The following is a 20,622-nucleotide window of genomic DNA, read 5'->3' on the forward strand; positions in this document are numbered from 1 at the left end:
TAACACCCGCCCCGAGTGCTGCGCTGCTGAAACACCCCCCTGAGCGCCGCGCTGCCGTAACACCCCCCCCACATGCTGCCCCACCGAAATACCCCCCCCGAGCACCGTGCTGCCAGAAAAAAACAAAAACAAAAACAAAACCCCGAGCACCGCGCCACCAACCCCCCCCCCAAGCGCCACGCCGCCAAAACACAAACAACAACAACAAAAACCCCGAGCGCCCCCCGCCACTCCAAGATTGGCCGCCCCTTACAAGGTGCCGCCCCAAGCACGTGCTTGGTCGGCTGGTGCCTGGAGCCGGCCCTGGTTAGCTGAGCACTCCAAAGCAATCGGCCCATTTGAAAATCACAGCCTGTGTAGATGGAGTGTTTTGGTAAGAAGTTACGCCTCCAATATCTCCTGTTCATAACACACTTTGGGTGTGAGACAGTGGGCCGACGCCACAGGGATAGGCATGGCAGAAAACCCTGGAGCGGTAGGTCACACGAGAGGGAGGTGAAAGTCAAAATAACTACTCATTTCTATTCATTTATTATTATTCAGCTCTGCCCAAGTTCAGTCTGTCTTTGGTACATATATGGCACCCGTCACTGTGTCATCTCTTAGGGCCTTACCATTATTAATGTATTGGTCAACACAATACTCCTGTGAGGTAGAGACCAACACAATATCCCTGTTTCACAGATGAGAAACTGAGGCACAGCAAGACTAAATGACTTGCCCAAGGACACTCTGGAAGTCTACAGCAGTGGTTCTCAACCAGGGGTTCACATATTATCCCTGGTGGTACGCAGAGGTCTTCCAACAGGTACATCAACTCATCTAGATAGTTGCAGAGTTTTACAACCGGCTACATAAAAAGCACCAGCGAAGTCAGTACAAGCTAAAATTTCATACAGACAATGACTTGTTTATACTGCTCTGTACAGTGACATGTAAGTACAATATTTATATTCCAATTGATTTGATAATTATACGGTAACAATGAGAAAGTCAGCAATTTTTCAGTAATACTGTGCTGTGACACTTCTGTATTTTTATGTCTGATTTTGTAATTAAGTAGTTTTTAAGTGAGGTGAAACTTGGGGTACGCAAGACAAATCAGACACCTGAACGGGGTACAGTTGTCTGGAACGGTTGAGAGCCACTGATCTACAGCAGAGCAGAGAGATGTTTAAAAAGTCCTGCGAGTTGGCCGAACTCTGCCCCCACTGCAGTTAATTGTAAAACGCCCAATGAGTCCAGTGGGAGCAGAGTTAGTCCAATGCTGAGTGCATCCCGCCCATACTGTGCATTCTAATATATATTGATCATATTGGTAGCAGTAAGCATATATACTGTAATTTTAGTAACACATACGTTTGATGATATTTGCAATGGGTAACAATATGCTGGCAGTATAATGTATAGGATATTTTGTATAATATATACAATGGAAATATGTTACATAGGGAGAAAATGATTAGTGCCTCTAATGAACTGGCTAGAGTGTATGTGTCACCCATTGGGCTGTCCATGAGGGAGTCAGGTCTGCTCAGCGATGCATCAGAGCCCCTGCACAGTAAGCAGTTAATGGAGAGTCTCCTTTGACCCAGCTAGTTGGGGTTTGAAGTGAGATGTCTGGATCCAGAGTCAGATCTGACTTTCCAGGGAGTTTAGATGCTGGAGGCTCCAATTCATGCCTGTCTCTAATAACTATGCTCTCAAATCATGCTCTAAAGATGTGCTCTGAATCCAGGCTAGGGGTAGTTACTTCAGGTCTCCTGCCTGCCTTGTACATGTTATTTTCATAGAATCATAGGACTGGAAGGGACCTCGAGAGATCATCTCGTCCAGTCCCCTGCACTCATGGCAGGACTAAGTATTATCTAGACCATCCCTGGGATGTCTAACCTGCTTTTAAAAAATCTCCAGTGATGGAGATTCCACAAGCTCCCTAGGCAATTTATTCCAGTGCTTAACCACCCTTATAGTTAGGAAGTTTTTCCTAACGTCCAGTCTAAACCTCCCGTGCTGCAATTTAAGCCCATTGCTTCTGGTCCTATCCTCAGAGGTTAAGAAGAACAATTTTTCTGCCTCCATCCTCCATGTAACCACCTTTCATATACTTGAAAACTGTTATGTCCCCTCTCAGTCTTCTCTTCTCCAGACTAAACAAACCCAGTTTTTTCAATCTTCCCTCATAGGTCATGTTTTCTAGACCTTTACGATAACATAGCTTCCAGGTAACATGGTAGCATCCATCAGGCATGAAGAAGCAGGCAAGGTTAAAGAGAATTGATTCACTGACCACATTCTGAGCTTTTATCTTCGGCTGAGTCATTTGCTGAAGATATTTTGTCTCTCAGACCATTTTCATTAGCTTCCTGGCTAAGGTTTTGCCTGTCTATATCCCCTTTTGTAACATGCAAATAGCAAGCAGCTCCCATTTGTCCGCATGACGTGAAACACAAAGCTGACGTGTCTCAGGCTGCGGCGAGCATCAGACAAAGTAGTTACATTTTAGTGAAGTTGGAGTTAAAGGAACTAGTCCAATTTATCATCCATAAAATCATTGTAAAAACCTAAATGAAATCTAAATGCCTCCTGGGCAGATTTTGCCCAGGGAAAGGACCACGCCTCTAATGAGACAACACTGCTTCCCTGGCCTAACAATATCATGATAGAATATTATGATGTGTGAAATTAAAAATGTCCCTCAAATCCCTCTTTAGTAATCCCCCTGACATGCAGCCTAACGCAGGCAGACGTGAGCTACATTGTACATGCAAAGAGAAATGTAGCAACATGTCTGTACTACTGCAGCCATGTCCAGCCTTCTTCCCATCAGTTATTTACCTTATCCACCTGTTGCATCTTGTCATTAACCAAGCTTGTATGCCCACTGAGGCAGGGCCTGTCTTTTTACTACATCTTTGTACAGCACCTGGCACAGTGGGGTCCCAATCACTGACTCAGGCCTTTAGGATCTTCTGTAAATAAGAACCAGAGCACTTTCTTCTTTAACACTGGCTCCCAGTAGCAAAATACCCTACACTTTATCCATTGTGATGTTGATTGTATGTGGTTTCTTAAGACTCATCTTTGGCTGGGACTTAAAACCAGGAAGCTGGCCATAATAATTAAAGATCACATGGGCCTCTTGTTAAAAAACAAATAGATATTAGCTCTAGTGTCCTCACCAAAACACATGTCGGGGGGCACCGAAACGATTTGTAAATTTGAGTCGAATTTGACTAATACTTTTGGCCAAAAAAAAGAGAGGATTTCCCCCCCAGAAATGTCAAAATAGTTCATTTTAAAAAAATCACCATGAGCCCTTTTGAAAATGTCGACTCGATTCAACGTTCCAAACATTTTGTTTCGAACCAAATGAATTTTTTTTGGATTTTCATTTCGGCGAGGGAATTGAAAAAATTCAATTTCTGTTTGAAATGAAACTGGGTTTTGTGGTTGTTGTTGCTGGTTTTCAGTTTGGCCACCAGTCTGAGAAGTCAATTATTTGCTCAGCTCTAGTTAGGAGTCGGGGGTAGGAGGGGGGGATTTAGAACAGAGAAGGTGCTCGGATGTCCCAATCTGCCTGCAATGATTCAAATGGGCGTGTCCCCCAAATAAAAGGCAGATTGTGCCAATTGCCATTTGAATACTTTCACTCTTGTTTGTCCTGGGAACGCACCCTGGAGACCAGAGTGGTGTTATCCATGTGCCCTTTGCCCTGCATGACTGGTTGATCTTCCTGAGGTCTGATGTCAGGACTCCCTGCCCGCACTTGCTATCTGACGTCAGTCTCTCAAACACTCTGTGCCTCTGTGTAACCATCTGTAAAATGGAGGAGTCACCAGTATTTGTTGAGCACTTTCCGAGCCTCAGATGAAAGGAACTACAGACGTGCACTTGAATGACCTCTCTCCTTCTCTGCCCTTTGCCCCATGAGTGACCGGCCCATGCAAGGTTTACAAGAGCAGTAGCCTGTTTGGAAATTGCATTAAAGAGCTAAGGTAGGTGAGGTAATTAATATCTTTTACTGGACCAACTTGTTGCTGAGAGAGACGAACTTTTGAGCTGACACAGGGCTTCAGGACCTGAAGAAGAGCTCTGTGTCAGCTCGAAAGCTCCTCTCTCTCACCAACAGAAGTTGGTCCAGTAAAAGATATTCCCTCCCCCATCTCATCTCTCTAATATCTTGGGACCAACACGGCTACAGCAACACTGCACACAACAATGGGCGCTGCATTGTCATTTAAGGGATTGCTCATGTCAGATGAATGTTTGTTTCATGAAAACTGTCGCAGCAAGTAGCTGTTTTGCACGCTTGGCAATCAGCGAAGGGTTAAACCACCACTCTAGGCATGTTCCCTGCCTCTGCCCTCATTAATCACAAGTGGAAAACTCAACTGGACACACGCAGCCGGGGGCTGGAACAGTTTGTATAGTGAAAGTGCTGGGAGCCATTGAACCAAACTGGAAACCCTGGATAGAATGGAAACCACTTCAAGCCAGAGGGTGCGGCAGCCCCCCCAGCTCCCCTAGTTCCCGTAGCTATACTCACAGCTGGCCTGTGCCAGCCAATTTGGGCTCATGCGGCTCGGGCTGTAGGACTGTATCATAGCTGTGTAGACTTCCAGCATCGGGCTAGAGCGTGAGCTCTCGGACCTCCCACCCCTCAGCACTAAGGGCCTTATTCTCCACTGTTGACATCAATGGGAGTAGGAATGGGACCTCTATGGCGCCTTAGCGAACACCCCAGTTTTTCCTCCTCCTTTCTCCAAATCTAGCTCAGTTTCCAGGCAAAAATCTTCTCTCTGATCTGCCTCCCAGATTGCTGAATGCCCGAGGCCGTCCTGTGTGTGGCGTGACCCCAGGATGTGCAATTAGATTCCCATCAGCCGCACGCTGACTTCAAGATGTCTGCTGACGGTCTAAGAATCAAACACCTGCTTACGTACTTTGCTGAATCAGGGCCTTAGACTCATTCATCCCAAAGAGCTTAACAACCTACACACAGGAGTCATTTTGCCCACCACTGAATTGCAGCCACCACTGCCTTGAAACACAGTAACTTTTTACATCCCGTGTGCTGTCTTCACTGCTATTGTTCCCTGGATTCGAGCCAGCTCAGGGGCCTACCCGTATACAGCGTTTGCAGTCTAGACATACCCTTTGTTAAACAAACGGCAAAGACTTCAAGAGGCGGCCCACTGAATTAGCCTTTGGTAGCATGGTATCAAAACATGTACACCTCTACCCCGATAGAACGCTGTCCTCGGGAGCCAAAAAATCTTACCACGTTATAGGTGAAACCGCGTTATATCGAACTTGCTTTGATCCGCCGGAGTGCGCAGCCCCGCCCCTCCGGAGCACGGCTTTACCTTGTTATATTCGAATTCGTGTTATATCGGGTCGCGTTATATCCGGATAGAGGTGTATTTGGGCTTTGTCATTTCAAGGGTTCCTCACTTCTTTTGTGACCTTGGGCAAATCACTTAATCTCTCAGTGCCTCAGAAGCTGTAAAATGGGGATAACACTCCCTTTGTCTTGTCTATTTAGATTATAAACTCTTCAGGGCAGGGACTGTCTCTTGTTATGTTTCTGTACAGCACCTAGCACCAGGGGGCCCTGATCTCAGTTGCGGCTGCTAGGTGCTATTGTAAGACTAATAAATCTTGCCCCTGGGGATCAGATTTCAGGATCAGGGCCTTTGATTGTAAGTGCCTCAGATCCGGGAATACATGGCTCCTTCTGCTTTTAGTTGGGATCTCTAAGTGCGACTATAGTAAAATAATAAACAATGCTTTCCAGGATTTTATGACATAAATTAAACAAGAAGAGAAAAGGGACCAGTTTAGCTCTGCCACATGAGGAGACTCATGTAGGTGCTATTTAGAATGTGGAAAAATATTCTCCTTTCTTTTAGTTCAGAGAAATACTCCAGAAAGACTTGATGAAACCACAGACATTTTCGTCTGGAATCTACCCCTATCGTACATTGCATTATAGATGAGTCATTCCTACACTCCCATCTTCCTCCGCTTTGAGATGTGGCGTTTCACATAACACGGCAGAAGAGAGAGAGAGAAATATTGTCAGGGTTACAGTTTTCCGTGGTTAAAAAGCAACACAGAAATCCATTGAAAGGAAAAGTTTGTAGAGTGGGAATCCTGAGGTGGTGGATTACAGGAAGATTAAAATAAAAAACCTCTGCTTGTGTTGAAGTGGACATTGCCTCCAGCCTACAACAAATGAGACAAGTGGGGCATTTTATCACAGCGCCCATCCCATGAAACCGGAAAGAGTTCCGTTCAAAACAAGCAACCACTCAGCTAGACTTGGCTTGGGGAATAGGGCGGGGAGCTGGCCTGGGAAGGAGAGAGGTTCTGAAATGACCTTGGGAGCATAGTAGCTTGTTGGCCCATCTAGTGAAGAAGAATGGCCTTGGTAAGGCACTCGAGTGTGAGTCAGATCTGCCTTTGCCACAGACCCCTTGCATACCTTGGGCAAGACACTTCCCCTCCCTGAGCCTCAGTTTGCCGTCTCCAAAATGAGGCTAACAATACCTCCTTCATCAGTCTTGTTTGCTCAGATTGTAGGGACTGTCTGTCACTAGGTGCATGGACATCAACTAGCATTAGGGGGGCCCATCTTGGCCCTACGACCATACCAATGCATGGTTATTATGGGACTTCCCAGAGAGTTGAGGATGCTCATCATCCCCCATGCTAGGGCCGATAATGAACTCTGATTGGTATGTCCCTCCATCGTTTCCTAGTTTGGATCTGGAGTGTGGTTTGGCGTATGGACTGCTGCTTCCTAGCCCCTGCATGGAGTGTTTTTCAAAGTGTCCTTTCAGGGGGACCTTGGTGTTTGTGATAGGCTGGGCTACCTGAACACACCCGGAGCACGACGTCGTGTCTATCCAAGAGACAACGTGGGCGAGGGACTATCTTTTACTGGACCAGCTTCTGCTGGGGAGAGACTGACAGAGAGCTGACAGAGAGCTGCGGGCGTTCCTCAGACATGAACCCAAGCTTGGAGAGACCATCTCCAGCGTGTGAGGGGGAGCCAATGAACGAAAGCAATGAAGGGGAGGGAAGGACAGAAAACAAAGGGAGGACACGGGATATTCTATACTGGACATTCCCCCTCATTTTATAGCAGTGCAGGGCTTCTCAAACGTCATTGCACCACGACCCTCTTCTGACAACAAAAATTACTACACGACTCCGGGGCAGGGGGGAGGGACGGGAGGGCAAAGCCTGAGCCCACCCGAACCCCACCACCCTGGGCCGGGGGGGCCAAAGCCCAAGCCCCACTGCCCTGGCCTGGGGGGGGGGCATAAAAGCCAAAGCCCAAGGGCTTCAGCCCCACTGCCCTGGGCTGGGGGGCCTGTAACCTGAGCCCCACCACCCAGGGCTGAAGCCCTTGGGCTTTGGCTTAGGCTCCCAGCAAGTCTAACACCCGCCCTGGCAACCCCATTAAAACAGGGTCACGACCCACAGTTTGAGAACCGCTGTTTTACAGGAATTATTGGTTCCTGGCTCTGCCTTTGGTTTGCCGCCAAAAATGAACTGGCTAAAATTTCCATCCACAGGAACATTACAAAGAATCACTGTCCTCTTTACCTGTGCATGGCCTTCCCATTTATTTCCTGGGCTTTACAATTCTACCCTTTTGCAACACCCACACAGATACTGCTCTGACGTCTCCAAGGAGGGTGTAGACGGAGTAGCACGAAACGACCAAGGGCTCAATTCTGCCCGTCGCTACCACAGTTGAAATCCACAGTAGCGCTGCTGGAGTCAGCAAAGTTACTCTGGATTTACATCCCGTGTAACTGAGAACAGGATGTGGCCCAAACCAAGTGGCACATTGGCCTACAAGTGTTTATTGAATGACCGAGACCACAATCTCTAGAAAACAGTCATTGTGAAACCTCTGACTAATCTGCTCTGGTCTGTTCCTTGGTGTAATTTCAAGTTCAGAGACATTTCTGACCTTGCAGAGAAAAGAAGAAGAAATAATGGCTCATCCGGTGCTTTGGGTTGTACCCGTTCCCAAGGGAAGAGAATGAACGACCATGCTAATATATTGCGAACACAAGAGAGACCTGAGCTGTGGAAATCAGCTCTGGGTTTGAATCTGAAATTCACCCCAAACGTAGGGGCGTTTGCTTTGGATGTTCCAATTTGGGTAATTACAGAGCTAGGCTTGTACTACAAAGCGGATCCAGATCTGGATCTGCAACTAAAACTGCTGCAAAGTTTCATCAGCTGCAGATCCATTGTTCCATTTCACACTCATCTCTGGCTGACTTATGCTCCTGGGGGCTTGTTGCTATTTGCTGCCCCAGCCAGCCTGTCTCCTTGTATTTTCATAAAACCACAGAAATTAGAGATAGAAAAGACCTATCAGGTCATCTGATAGGTCCTTCTTCCAAGCATGTGCAGAATCGCTCCCTATTGTACAATGGGATTTCCCTGACTTCTTTTGGGCTGCTATTCCAGAGTCGAGTAGATTTTGCTGTAAGGAAGTTTCTTTTCCTGATCAGAGTCATCAGTGGGGAAGATCTGGTGGCGAGATGTTCAGGGGGTTAGCAAAGTCAGGTCTTTTGTCTGAGTCCCTGAGTTGGATAGCTGCTCAAGAACTGTCTCGTCTTCTAGCCTCCGTTATGGGGAAGACCATTTTCTCAGAGACGTCCCAGAAAATGCTCCTGAAAATGTCAAGAATGCTTTGTGCAGGGCGGGAGCCAGTGCCTTCGGACTTCCTTGGGCGAGGGATAAAACAGATCAAGACAGCAAAACCGAGATATTTTTGGGCACCACTCACGCTCCAAAAAAAATCGCAAATGTTTCCTGGCCCCGGTGGGAGAAGTTGCTTGGAAGCAGATCAAAACTGGCTGCCCATTTGATCTGTTCCTGTCAGATCCTTCTGGTGGGTCGTGATTTTTTGTGCCTGTTGCTCTGTGGCCTCTCCAAGGCATAACCTTCGCATTTCATACGGATAAGGCAGTTAAGGGAGGTTGCGCTTGTTCTCTCCTGAGGCCTTTGACATAGAGCCCTAGTTGTTTACAGATGTGTCGAGAGGGCGGAAGTGTTCATGCTAACGCAAGAGACTCAGCCAGGATTGTGGTGAACAGAGTGATCACAAGGAATATTACAGTTCTGCACCTTCTCCCCCCTGCCCAGGATAGTGGCTTTGGTCAAATAGGGTGGTCTTTCAGCTCGGACAATTTAGGAGCAGTTTAGAAATAAAATCAACAAGGAGTTATTAGATTCAGGGCCAGGGCTTTAAATTGCTGAGGTTTTCGATTGGGGGAGGGTGTGTGTGTGTGTGGGGGGGGTTTGCTTCTCAATACACCTTTAGGGCCAGCATATTGCTGGATTCTGGAACCAATTTACTGGCTTTCAAGTGGTCTCCTTTCAGAACAGCAGCAGACCTGAAACTCTTGGGACACCTTGGTAAGACATGCCTGGTGAGGAAGTCAGTTGCTTCTTTGCCCCAGGGGCTGACTCTGCTTTGGTTCTTTCCATTTCCTTCGGCAGAGAAAAGGGTTTTAACCCCTAGGTGATGGACACTAACAGCCGGTGATGGGGTTGGTGGGAGTGGTAGAGGGGCCTGTATGCCTAGACCGCTTTGCAGTGGGTTTTACTGTCAAGCAGACGTGACTGGAAGGAGTCTCCCTGACACAGAGTCTGCACGGCTTCCCTCAGCCCAAGTCCGCAGTAAAAGCGGGGAAAGGCCCAGTTTGTTTCAGCGAAGGGAAAAATGAAGAGCTAAAGCACGGATCAAAGTTCCAGGTAGGAAGAAGAACCAAAGACCCTTTCTCCTGGTTCTCCTCTCTCAGCTCCATCCTTCTTCCCAGCAGCCAGCCTTCCTTAATGCCTGCAACGGTCTGCAGTTTCCCACAGCACACCCTTAATGGTGCCGTGGGGACTAGTTCCCCAGCCCCGCCATCCTGCAGCCAAGGCAGGGAACACTGAACCTTCCTCTAGCCAGAGGCAGAGGATCAGCCCCTTCTCTGCCAATCTGTGTGTAATAAAAGTGTGACACACGGGATTGCTGGTAAAAGACTGAGATCTTGGTTTCCTGGCTCCAGTCACATGACACGGGACACGGTTGCTAAGAAGGCTCTGATCTCTATCATATGACAGGGGTGAGCACACACTAACCACTGGAGCCCGGCGGTTGGGGTACACCCAACCCATCACACAGAGCATGCAGTCGGTTTTTGGATTATCACTCTCTGCAGCAAGCGCTGGCTCAAGGAGGGTTTTCCACTTCTCCCAGGTTAGACAGGACATTTTAACGGATAATACGGTACAGGGTGGGTAGGACTTGTAGGTCTCTGGAAAACCAGAACCACATAAACTAGGAATGCAGCGTGAGAGATATCGCTGGAGATAGAGACAGGGGTGAAAGGAGGCATGCGTTATCTTCTGGTTTGGGAGGCGCCCTGATTGTAAAGGGGAGTCCTAGCTAGGGTGACCAGATGTCCCAATTTTATAGGGACAGTCCTGATTTTTGGGTCTTTTTGTTATATAGGCACCTATTACCCCCCACCCCCTGTCCCGATTTTTCACATTTGCTGTCTGGTCACCCGAGTCCTAGCCTAGGGTGTTAATCAGAGTGGACCTTCCGATTTGACAGGAGATGGTTACATGGGATGGTGTTGTAAATCCAATACTCTTACAGAGTGGGAAGTCCTTTGTACCGTATTATATCATGTTGCGTCCCCTGTATTCCTGCGTTTCTTCTCTGCTTTAAGTTCTTTGTCTACCTAGGTATCTGTTTAGCATCAGAACATCCCTACAAGCTCAGTCAGTCTTAGACCCATTTTGCAGATGGGGAACTGACGCCCAGAGAGATTATCAAGGAACTTGCTCAAGGTCAAACAGGAAGTTTGAGAATTGCACCCTCATCTCCTGATCCTTGCCTCCCTCTCGTTGGCTGCTGTATTTTTAACAGCTCTGTGGTATGGAATCGCTGATGACTCTTATTCTTATGACAGTAGCAGCTAGAGGTCTCTCCCTAGATCATGGTCCCATTGTGGTAGGTGCTGTACATACATAAAGTAAGACACGTCCCTGCCCTGAAGATCTGACAATCTAAATAGACACAAGTGGGAAGAGAAACTGAGGCGCAGAACGGAGAAATGTCTTATGCAAGATCAATGGCTGAGCAGGGAGTAGGACCCAACTCTTCTAAGGCCCTACCCGCTAGACCGCGTTGTCTCAGCTAATGTTGAAATTTTGCATAGGTTTGGTTGCGTAGATAAAACCCAGCCTTAAACTTCCAGCAGAGGACCCGATCCTGCCGTCGGCACACAGGCAGACCTCCATTGAAACTGAAGTCAGAGAGAGTTTCCCGGGGAAAAGCAGCAGGACTGGGCCTGCAGTGTAGAAGGAACCAAGGTAAGCCATGATATGTTGCTGAGATTTAGGAGATTCACGGGGGACGTGTCACAGCTGAGGATGACGGAAAGAAAAATCGTCCTTTTCTTTTCACTGGGAAACATACAGATGGCAGCGTTTGACCAGCCATTCCTTTGCATTACTAGATTTACGGGCCCAAGTGGCATTTACTGGAAAAATATCAAACGTCAGTGATCTGAAACCCAAGCCTGTTCGTGAACTCAGGATCATTCTAGATGGCTTGCAGCAGAACATGCTGCAGGGATACCATGCTCGGCGCTGGGCGGCTTGGAAGCCAAGGATGGCGGGCAGCCATTGGTTCAGTCATATGTAGAGCTACTGACAATTCTGCGAGCTAAGAAGAAACAGCGTGAATAAGCGCATTCCTGACATCCTTGAAGTCAGCACTCAACAGCAACCGCAGGCAAACTCTGGCCTCAAGCACCCGTTTTAAAGTACCCATAAGGACGTCTCGTATACTACAGTTTCGTGTGTGCTGCAGTCATGCCAGCTTCCCTAAATCCCATTTCACAAGTTAGGCTAATTTAGTACTTGGATGGGAGATCTTTAAGCAACATCTCCAGGACGAGGTGTCAGTTACCATCAATAATTAGTAGTATGGAAATACTGGGAGACTCCAATGGAGATCAGAGCCACTAGGTGCTGTACAAACACACAGAAAGAGATAGTCCCTGCCTCCTACCATTAAACAGGCAAGACATAGGAGATGAAGGGACCAGCCTCACAGCATGGGGCAGAACCAGGAATAGAACCCACATCTCCTAAGTTCTAGTGAGGAGCTCCAGCTACTAGACCACACAGGTCATCAAAAGATAACCTCCTCACTGAGCCAGTGCCCGACCAGCAGGGTGCTAGGGGTAATACTTGAATTAGGGGAGGAAGTTTATCTTTTTTCAGGTGAAAAGTTGGAGTCTGGGAAAACCATCCTCAGCAAATTAAAGCACTGGGGATGAGGATGTATATGCTAGTGTCCTTGTAGCCCTTAAAGATCCCATGGTATTTTTTTGAAACAGCAGGTGCTAAACCCCCTGCCCTGGCCCAATTTCAAGCCTGGTCATTTCATTCCATCTCTCTAAGTTCCCTTCCAAACTGGAGCGGATCTCTCCCGCACTTCCTGGGCTAAACCGTTGTGTAGTGTTGCTGTTCACAGTTCTATGTGTTGCTGTAGCACCTAGTAGCCGTAGTCCAGAACCCCACCGGGCTAGTGCTGGACAAACGCAGAACAAAAAGGCCCTGCCCCCCAAGAGCGGCAGCCTTTGTTCAGCTGAGCTTTGTAAGGTTTAGTTAGTGTACGTAAAGTAACTCAAGAATCTCCAGTGAAAGGATAGAGTGAAATTGATTACCTTTAAGACCCACCTCTGTGAAGCAACCGAGTTTTGCTGGCCCCTTGGACGATTGCTCATGACCCGTTGCGCTGTCTATATTTAAACTGCCCGGTGGGCACTAATTCCACTGAAGCCCTTGTGGAGTTGAGGGTGCTTGGGAAGAAATTCGGCCCAGGTGATCATTTCTCAAGCCTTTGCCAGCATGACACAAGTATGATTAATGAAGGTGACATTTGTGGCTGGATGAGCTACGCTCATAGAAGTGGACTGAGCTGCCAACGGGATAACAGACCTACTTAAAGCAGTTTCAAGATCAAATTACAGTGGGCGATGGGTCTTGTAACCAGCCACAGTCCTCAGTGTCAATGGCCTTGATGAGTAACATCGATTGGAGAAAGATTCCCTCCAGCACAGTTTAATAACTCCTCTTCATGGAAAATACTCTGCATTAATGTAACACCTACGGAAGAGAATGTATTTGCGGGGGCAAAGAAATCCAATCTTCCCCAAATGCCCTCACCTCCCCTTATTTCACTGGGAGCTTTGATTATTCATGGCATGCAGGAATGAACCATTAAGCACTAGACGTCAGTGGGGTCACTCCCAATTTAAACCAGCAAATTTAGGAGCAGAATTTGGCCCTGTAGTATTGGTCAGATTTTCAAGATAACCCAACGTGCCACTTATTTTGGTGACTGTGTGGGAGCTGAAGCTCAGATGCTCAGAGGTATTTAAGAGCCTAACACCTATTGAAATCAGTGGGCATTTGAGGATCTCGGGACCAGGACACTAATGAAAATTTGGCTGTATCTCTCCTACATGCGTATTCCTCTCTTCTAAGCAAGAGTGAGGCATTCTCCGACTTTGCAGGAGTGTTCTACACCTTCATTACATTTCACTCTGGATTTATGTGAAGAGCTGGGCAAATTATTCGTAGGCAAAGAGTTTCTCCTATATAGTTAGTCATTCATAGAATCATAGACTATCAGGGTTGGAAGGGACCTCAGGAGGTCATCTAGTCCAACCCCCTGCTCAAAGCAGGACCAATCCCCAACTAAATCATCCCAGCCAGGGCTTTGTCAAGCCGGGCCTTAAAAACCTCTAAGGAAGGTTTCTCTGGTCGCAAACAGCCCATTTTTCTAAATTAGATTTTATATCCAAAATTGTTCACTTTATGAAATTACATTTCAGCCTCTGCCAGTTACTTGGATTGTGATTGGTTATCCTAAATCACATGGCATTACTTCTGCTTCATGATTGGGTAAGTGAAAAATACTGTAAAAAAGGAGGGGGGAGGAAAAGCATTTCCAGTCTGAAGAGTGAATAGCTTTTGGGTTTGTTTGTTTGTTTCATTCCTTAAATATTTGTGCAAACAAATAACCATTTGCATGGACAGGCACAGAAAATCAATCACAATATAAATGTAGTTGAATCAGAAAGCTATTTGGAATTCAAATGAAACATTCAAGAATGTTTTACACTAGTTGCCCAGATCTAGCTATGCACCCAACTGCACTGGAAAGGACACATCTAACCTCTTAAAGAAACAAGGATTTCTTGTCTTAATCATAAACAAATGTTTCCCAAGTTAGCTATTCTCCATCTTCAGTGTAATCGTTTTTCTCTCCCCCCCTTTTAATAAAATTATGTCTGAAACAAAAATGTTTATTACTTTTATGAGTTCCTATTTGTATGGAAATTGAATTCAAGATGTGATATTTCTGTCTCTCTCTTTTTTTTTATGACCGATCCTCAGCATTTCTTCATCTGGCTTGTGGCGGGAAAAGCACAGATTAAAAGGATTGTGCAAATGTTTTTTATAAACTTCTCTCATTTTCTTGCCATAGGACTGCCTTTAATTAGCTCTGTGGAGTACAAAGGATATATAATGACACCATCTCACAGCGGAGGATATAAAGATCTACTATATTTATTGCTGAACAGTCACACTGTTCTCCAGTACTTTGATAAGTACCAACCTTGGACTAGGTTCCATTCTTATTGACACCGTTATAAATCTGCTGAAGTCAAGGACATTACTCTGGGATTTACACCAATGTAACTAAAAATAGAATTTGGCTCATTATTCTCACCGCTCAGAAGAAAATTCGAATACAGTAAATGTACTGGGACAGATTTAATAATGTTAATCCATTGAATATCATATAACCTTTGGGATTTTTGAACACTACACCAAATTCTGGTCTCTGACACTGGTAAAACCCTAATATGGTCTAGTGACTTCTGTAGTATTTTGCTAATTCTAGATAACATTCAACTTAAGATTTATCCCGAATCATTTTAGTTGACGAGTATCAAGTTGATTGATTTTGACACCGTTTTCTTTCATCCATTTAGTTTCAGTATACTGTGTTAAGTTGCTATGTGAGAATTCTTTTTTTTAATGCTTTTATCTTTGGAATCAGCTTGAACGTCTTATCTTGTTTTAGAAATTCAGCTACAAAACAAGTACAAAAAAATCCAACAAACCCCCAGAATTTACAGGGTTCTGGCATACCTGTAGTACTCTAATGTTAAGGTCTAATCCTGCATTCCTGAGACATCTTCAACTCTCAGGGAATTAATGAGGGATTATTTGGATTGCGCAAGGAATGAAAGATTGGGTCCATTCTGGTTTTCATTCAAAGGTTTTAGAACTGAGAACATGCCAAGCGCCCCAGTTCAAAATAAGTCAGTGAGAAGACCACCTGCACATTCTTTATGTCCTGATGAGTTGCGTTTTTAAAGTATTCTGTAACCAGCATCCCAGATAGCAGGACTTGCAATAGCACAAATTGATTTTGTGCAATTTACTGGATTTGCAAAAGCAGGTAACGCTGAGAAACACTCCCGATTTTAGCAATATGCCACAGAGCACGAGGTAGTTCCTCTACACGAATAGGCTGAAAAAAATGACACCGTCCCAGTTACTTCTCCCACGTAACAGAGTGACAGAATGGTATGCCTGCTGCCACACTGATGCACTGCAGAAAAAGGTGCCTTCACCATACAACAAAAAATAAATGCAGTCTAGTTTAAATTCTTTGGGTCAAATCCTAGGCACTTTGCTTTATTTTTATGCAGGCAAAAGTGCTGAGTAAAAACTAAGTCAAGGCACTCAGATTCAAGCACCAGTTTTCACACTCTGCCTCTTTTGGATATTCGTGCTGAAATTTACAAATAAAACGTTCATTGTGTGGCTTAGGAAAGCTTTCAACCCAGTTGTGGTCCCCAGTTTATATTGATACAGAAGAAAATGAGAGCGGAAAATGATCCGACGTTTGCTCTCTGTAAACAAGACCCAATTCAGCTATGGTCTAGGATGGAGCTAAACATCCTAATCATATGCTGAATGTCGGAAATGCAAGGTCCCTCTGTGATAACCGAAAGATATAAAGTCTCATCTTTGTGCAGTTACGGCGGGGTTGGAGCAGAAAGAGTAGGTGGAATAAACGTTGTCCAAAGCAATTACATTTCTGAAGTGCCTTTCAAAAGCGAAACACTAGATTCTCACACACACTATAGCAAAGTCTTTCAAGTCTACCTTTAAAGCAACCATCCTCAAACCCTCTAGTGCCCTGGAAAGCTAGCTTTCCCCTTAGAAACGGAAAATGTTGAGTGCTATTAACTTTTGCAGCTCTTACCTGATGACTTAAGTTCTTTCCTTTCACCTGCTGGTTATGCATATCTAAGGCATCCATCCCCACAGAGCCTGGACACTAACTACTTTGGCTCACATGGGGCTATGCAGGAAGAGTAGGACTGAAAGAAATATAGCATATATCTAGCACCAAGCAATGACCTCTGGACAAATTACCACTCAGTTAATGTTCACAGTCCTACAACCGATTTCATGCCACACCTGGTGAGTCAACAACAGTGTGAAAAAGTCATCACGAAGGAAAATGCACATCAAGGTAGGGCCTGGCCAGAAGCGCCGAGAAGATCCAGAAGCTCATCATTTCACATAGCAATGGAGTGCTCTAAGCATGGGTCACACGCACAACAGAAAACTCATTCCACGACAGCCCACTGTGTGAGCAGCTAGCATGCAACTGAAGATGTGCCAGCGAAGTTATTAAAATAGGCTGCTGTTCAGCGACAAACAACAACGTTTCCTGCCTTGAAGAAGATGAAAACAAGGGCTCTACTCACCACGGAGGAAGGTTGGCGAATAGGCTGCAAACGAGTCAAATATGCTGTTGGAAGCCATGACCCCAGCCCAAGATGATTCTTCAGCCAGTCCTTGTGGTTTGTTTATATTCCCCCCGCTAGTCTTGAAAAAATAAGTTTGAACTGAAATACAAAAGAGAGAGAGAGAGAGAGAGAAATCCACAAGGAAGCTAAGTGCCTGTTTGTAACCAAGAATCTGGCTTTGCCGTGCCACAGGAATGCTTAGCCACAAGTTTTTCAACAGAAGCATATGCACGCTGGATCATTAGTACGAACAGGGGGGAAGAAAACAGGGTTTGCAAAGAGATAGACAGAGGGTGGTGCAAGGTATGGAGAGCAAAATGAATGAATGAATGGAACTTACCCTAGACAGACAAAAATACAGCTGGTGTTAACAACCAAGGGGGGGGGGGAAACCTCCTCGCTGAGGTACAGGTACTCTTCTAAATAGGAGATTGCAGTTTGCTTGTGGTTCTGTGGTCGCCTATGAGGCCTGAAAGAGTGTTAACTCAACCCCGGTTCTGAGACAGAAAAGACTCCAGCTAGTCGTTCGCTGAGTGGAAGAGGAGAGTCAGCTGACCCGTGATGTCAACGGGGCATGAAACATCTTTGTGGCTTCTTCTTCTTCTTCTTTTTTTTTTTTTTTTTAATGGTTTATATTTATTAGTTCATGGGAGGCCTGGTTGACTCTCCCGGATCCTATGGTGAATGACATACAGAAGCAGAACTTAGAAGCATTGAGACATTTCCTTTTAATTAATTATATTGTTGCCCTAGAAGAGACAGAAGAGAGACTTCAGATTTCTAATTGGTTGATTGAAGTAATAACCCATTTACATTCAGTGGTTTTCTCCTTTTAACTGCCTTTTCTCCCACATTTACCACTTGTCTGTATCATAATTTTTAGCTGTACATGGCTTTCTAACTCCCAGCTCTCTTGGCTGATTATTGTTACTGCGTGTCGAGACTATTTCCATATGTGTAGATGGGTGGCTCTTCTTTGCGGGGATTTCATGTGAATTAGTACTAAGCAAGACACAAAGCACATGCGGCAGAATAAACATTGCTAGCTGAAGAGAGGAACTGCAGCCATTCATCATTCTTTAAAGGTGTAGAATCGCATTCCAGGGAAAGGAAGGCGATCAAGTCTGAAGCCCTTACTCATGCTGGGTAGTGCTTATTCATGGGGTCAATGTGAATGTTGCCTGGGTAAAACTGCAGGGACTGGGACCTTGTTTTTCAGGAGTAATGGTCACCAGCTGATTATTAACGACGATGCTTTGATATCTGCGGGTGGGTAAGAGCCAAGGCCAGATTTTCAAAGGTATTTAGGCATCGAAGCAGGTTTGGCACCCAACCTACTTAGGTGCTTTTTGAAAATCCCACTAGGTGCCTATCTTCATCTTTAGGTGCCTACGTACCTTTGAGAATCTGTCCCCATGGCCCTCAAAATAAGGCTTAAATGGGACATAGACTCTATATTGGCCTTCTCCAAGGGGTGAATTTCATCTGTTCAGGAAATAAACCTCACAACATTCCTGGGCGATGCATGTTGGGCCATCACATTTTAAGCAAACTTCCCCAGTGATTTCCTGGGGAAGTTCTGCATAAAATCCTGTGGCACTAGATGGTGCAGGGTCATTAGTAAAAATGTAACTTAAAGATCCCTCTGAACTGGTAGCATCAACATCTGCAAGACCTTCAAATCCCTCCTTAAAACTCTCCTTTGCCTTGATGCCTACAGAAAACTTGACAGCTGGTGCCCAGAGACCACTGCCGGTCACACTGACCAATATTGTCTCACTGTTTCCCTGTGCTCCAGTGTCGGTCTGTCTGTATCTATCTGGTGTCTCTTGTCTTAGATTTACATTGCAAGCTCTTTGGGACAGGGACTGTCTTTTCGTTCTGTGTTTGAATAACCCTTAGTGCAATGGGCGTCTGGTTCCTGACTGGGACTCTGAGGAGTTACTACCTTACAAATAACTAATTTTCCACTTACACTTGTAAGTTTTGGGCTTACCTTTCTCCTTACTCACAGTGAGTAGTATTGACTCGGGTGAGTAGTTATTGAGGATTTGGCCCGATACACATGCCCAAGCCAAAGGTGAAAAACACACAAACACCCCCGCAAATTGAAGTAATGACACATCACTTTGGAATTCCGCCCAGAGAATCCTAGAAATCAGAGATGAGAAAGGCCTCTTAGGTCATCCAGTTCACCTCCTTGCCTACAGTCCATTTCCCTGTCCTTTGAGCAGCACAATTTTTAACTACCCCAAGTGCTTGAACTGCGGGGGGATCTGATAACAGTCTTCAGATATGTTAAGGGCCGTTACAAAAAAAACGGTCATCGATTGCACTCAATGTCCAGCGAAGGCAGGACAAGAGGTAATGGGCTTACTCAGCAGCAAGGGAGATTTAGGTTAGATATTAGGAAAAGCTTTCTAATTATGAGGGTAGTTAAGCTCTGGAATAGGCTTCCCCGGGGGGTTGTGGAATCCCCATCAAGAACTGGTTGGACAAACACCTGTCAGGAATGGTCTAGGAGTACTTGGTCCTGCCTCAGCATGGTGGGATGTACGACGTGACCTCTCAAGGTCTCTTCCAGCCCTAGATTTCTGTGATTCTACTCACTTCCCTTGGACGATCATCCCACTTTAACAGTTCTCAGGGTCAGGAAACTTTTCCTGATATTGAACCTAAATTTCCCTCTCATGCTCTCCTCTTTGCTCTCAGTTAATCCCCCATATTATTACTGATTTCCAGTAACATCCCCACTGTACACAGCCAGAGAAAGGCCCCTTGTACCAACCTTAAAATTTCCTCTTTCTTAGTGTTTACACCCTTCAGGTACTCCTAATTGGTTATTAGGTCCCTCCATGTTAGTGATCAGTTAGTCAACGTTAACCAGATTCTGTTCACACTGGCACCAGTGTAAATCCAGAGTAACTCCATTTACATCAGACTCTGCTCTCTTTAATCAGGCAAAAAACCCATTGGGTCAAATTCTGTTCTCCACTACACTGGTATACTAAAACTCTGTTGAAACCGATGGATTTTCCTGCATATTTATCACAGTCTAGGGGTCTGGTCCAAGGCCCAATTAAGTCAATGGGGTTTTTGCGGTTGGTTTTAAAGAGGTTTTAGTTTGGGCCATACATGAGAACAGAATTTGGCCCTTTATTTTTATGAGTCATTATTAGTTGACACAAGTCTGGTATTATGCCTATAGACGGCAGTGTTATCTGGTGGGCATGTGTGGCACACGTCCCGGTGATAATCACCATTCAAATATTATCCTTTCTGTGTGTGTTTTTTGCAGAGACCTACTCACTATCATGTCAGGTTAAGAAATAGATTAATTGGGGACCTATAGGTGAAGAAGTGACTAACTAAAATGCGGAGAGATTTTTCTTCCAAAAAAAGATGTTTGAGGAAGTGAAACTCACAGTAAATTAAGTCTGAATGAAATCTGCAGGCAAAAAGTACCAAGGTCTGTGGTATTTCCAGTGCATACGAGTGTGATCTAACAGTATTTATACAATCCCGCGTTCGCCAGATTTTGCTGGACGTACCTCTGGACCCCCGTCTTGGCTTTCACATAAGAGTGCAGGGGAATTGGAAGTATTAGACATGATTGACGCCCAGAATATTAACATTGAGATGTGTAAGAGCTGATCTTATTTACTGTGGC

General features: G+C 45.5%; 1 protein-coding gene across 1 annotated transcript in view; it reads right to left on the minus strand.

Moving 5' to 3' along the window:
- RUNX3 (RUNX family transcription factor 3) overlaps positions 1–17,222 on the minus strand; it is a 116,239-nt gene extending 99,017 nt beyond the window's left edge. Inside the window, exon 1 of the mRNA XM_034754268.1 lies at positions 16,911–17,222. Within this exon, the coding sequence (XP_034610159.1) occupies positions 16,911–17,178 (268 nt within the window). The 5' untranslated portion in view covers positions 17,179–17,222. The remainder of the gene's footprint in view (positions 1–16,910) is intronic.
- Between the last annotated feature and the right edge of the window lie 3,400 nt (positions 17,223–20,622).

The sequence above is a fragment of the Trachemys scripta genome, chromosome 20, assembly GCF_013100865.1.
Source record: "Trachemys scripta elegans isolate TJP31775 chromosome 20, CAS_Tse_1.0, whole genome shotgun sequence".
Classification (NCBI taxonomy): domain Eukaryota; kingdom Metazoa; phylum Chordata; order Testudines; family Emydidae; genus Trachemys; species Trachemys scripta.